This window comes from Bison bison, unplaced genomic scaffold (assembly GCF_000754665.1).
Source record: "Bison bison bison isolate TAMUID 2011002044 unplaced genomic scaffold, Bison_UMD1.0 scf7180017864371, whole genome shotgun sequence".
Lineage (NCBI taxonomy): Eukaryota > Metazoa > Chordata > Mammalia > Artiodactyla > Bovidae > Bison > Bison bison.
Genome location: NW_011494943.1, coordinates 1,688,130 through 1,688,517, shown reverse-complemented (window position 1 = coordinate 1,688,517; position 388 = coordinate 1,688,130). Strand labels below are relative to the sequence as shown.

Sequence of the window (388 nt, the reverse complement as noted above, 5' to 3'; positions counted from 1 at the left end):
GACGTCTGCACCGCCCCTTTATGGACAGCGGGCTATAGTCTGCTTCCCCGACCCTCCCCCCAACCGCTCGCCCGCCCCCCGCCCCCATCCCCCGTCAGGGCCTGACGTCTGCGCCCCTCCCGCCCTCCCCTCGCCCCCTCCATGGACAGGGGGCTGAGGTCTTCGCGCCCCGCCCCGCAGATGACACCCCCGACGTGTACATCGTGGAGCGCCTCTTCTCCAGCAGCCTGGTGGTGGTGGTGAGCCACACGAAGCCGCGCCAGATGAACGTGTACCACTTCAAGAAGGGCACGGAGATCTGCAACTACAGCTACTCCGGCAACATCCTGGCCATCAGGCTGAACCGGCAGGTGGGTGGGGGCCCCGCGGGCGGGGTGGGCGTCCCTCG

General features: G+C 69.3%; 1 protein-coding gene across 1 annotated transcript in view; it reads left to right on the top strand.

Annotated features, from left to right (window-relative positions):
• The window catches only part of WIPI1 (WD repeat domain, phosphoinositide interacting 1), a 37,768-nt gene that overhangs the window by 12,479 nt on the left and 24,901 nt on the right, over positions 1 to 388 (top strand). Inside the window, exon 5 of the mRNA XM_010856477.1 lies at positions 181 to 350. Coding sequence (XP_010854779.1) covers positions 181 to 350 — 170 coding nt within the window. The remainder of the gene's footprint in view (positions 1 to 180; positions 351 to 388) is intronic.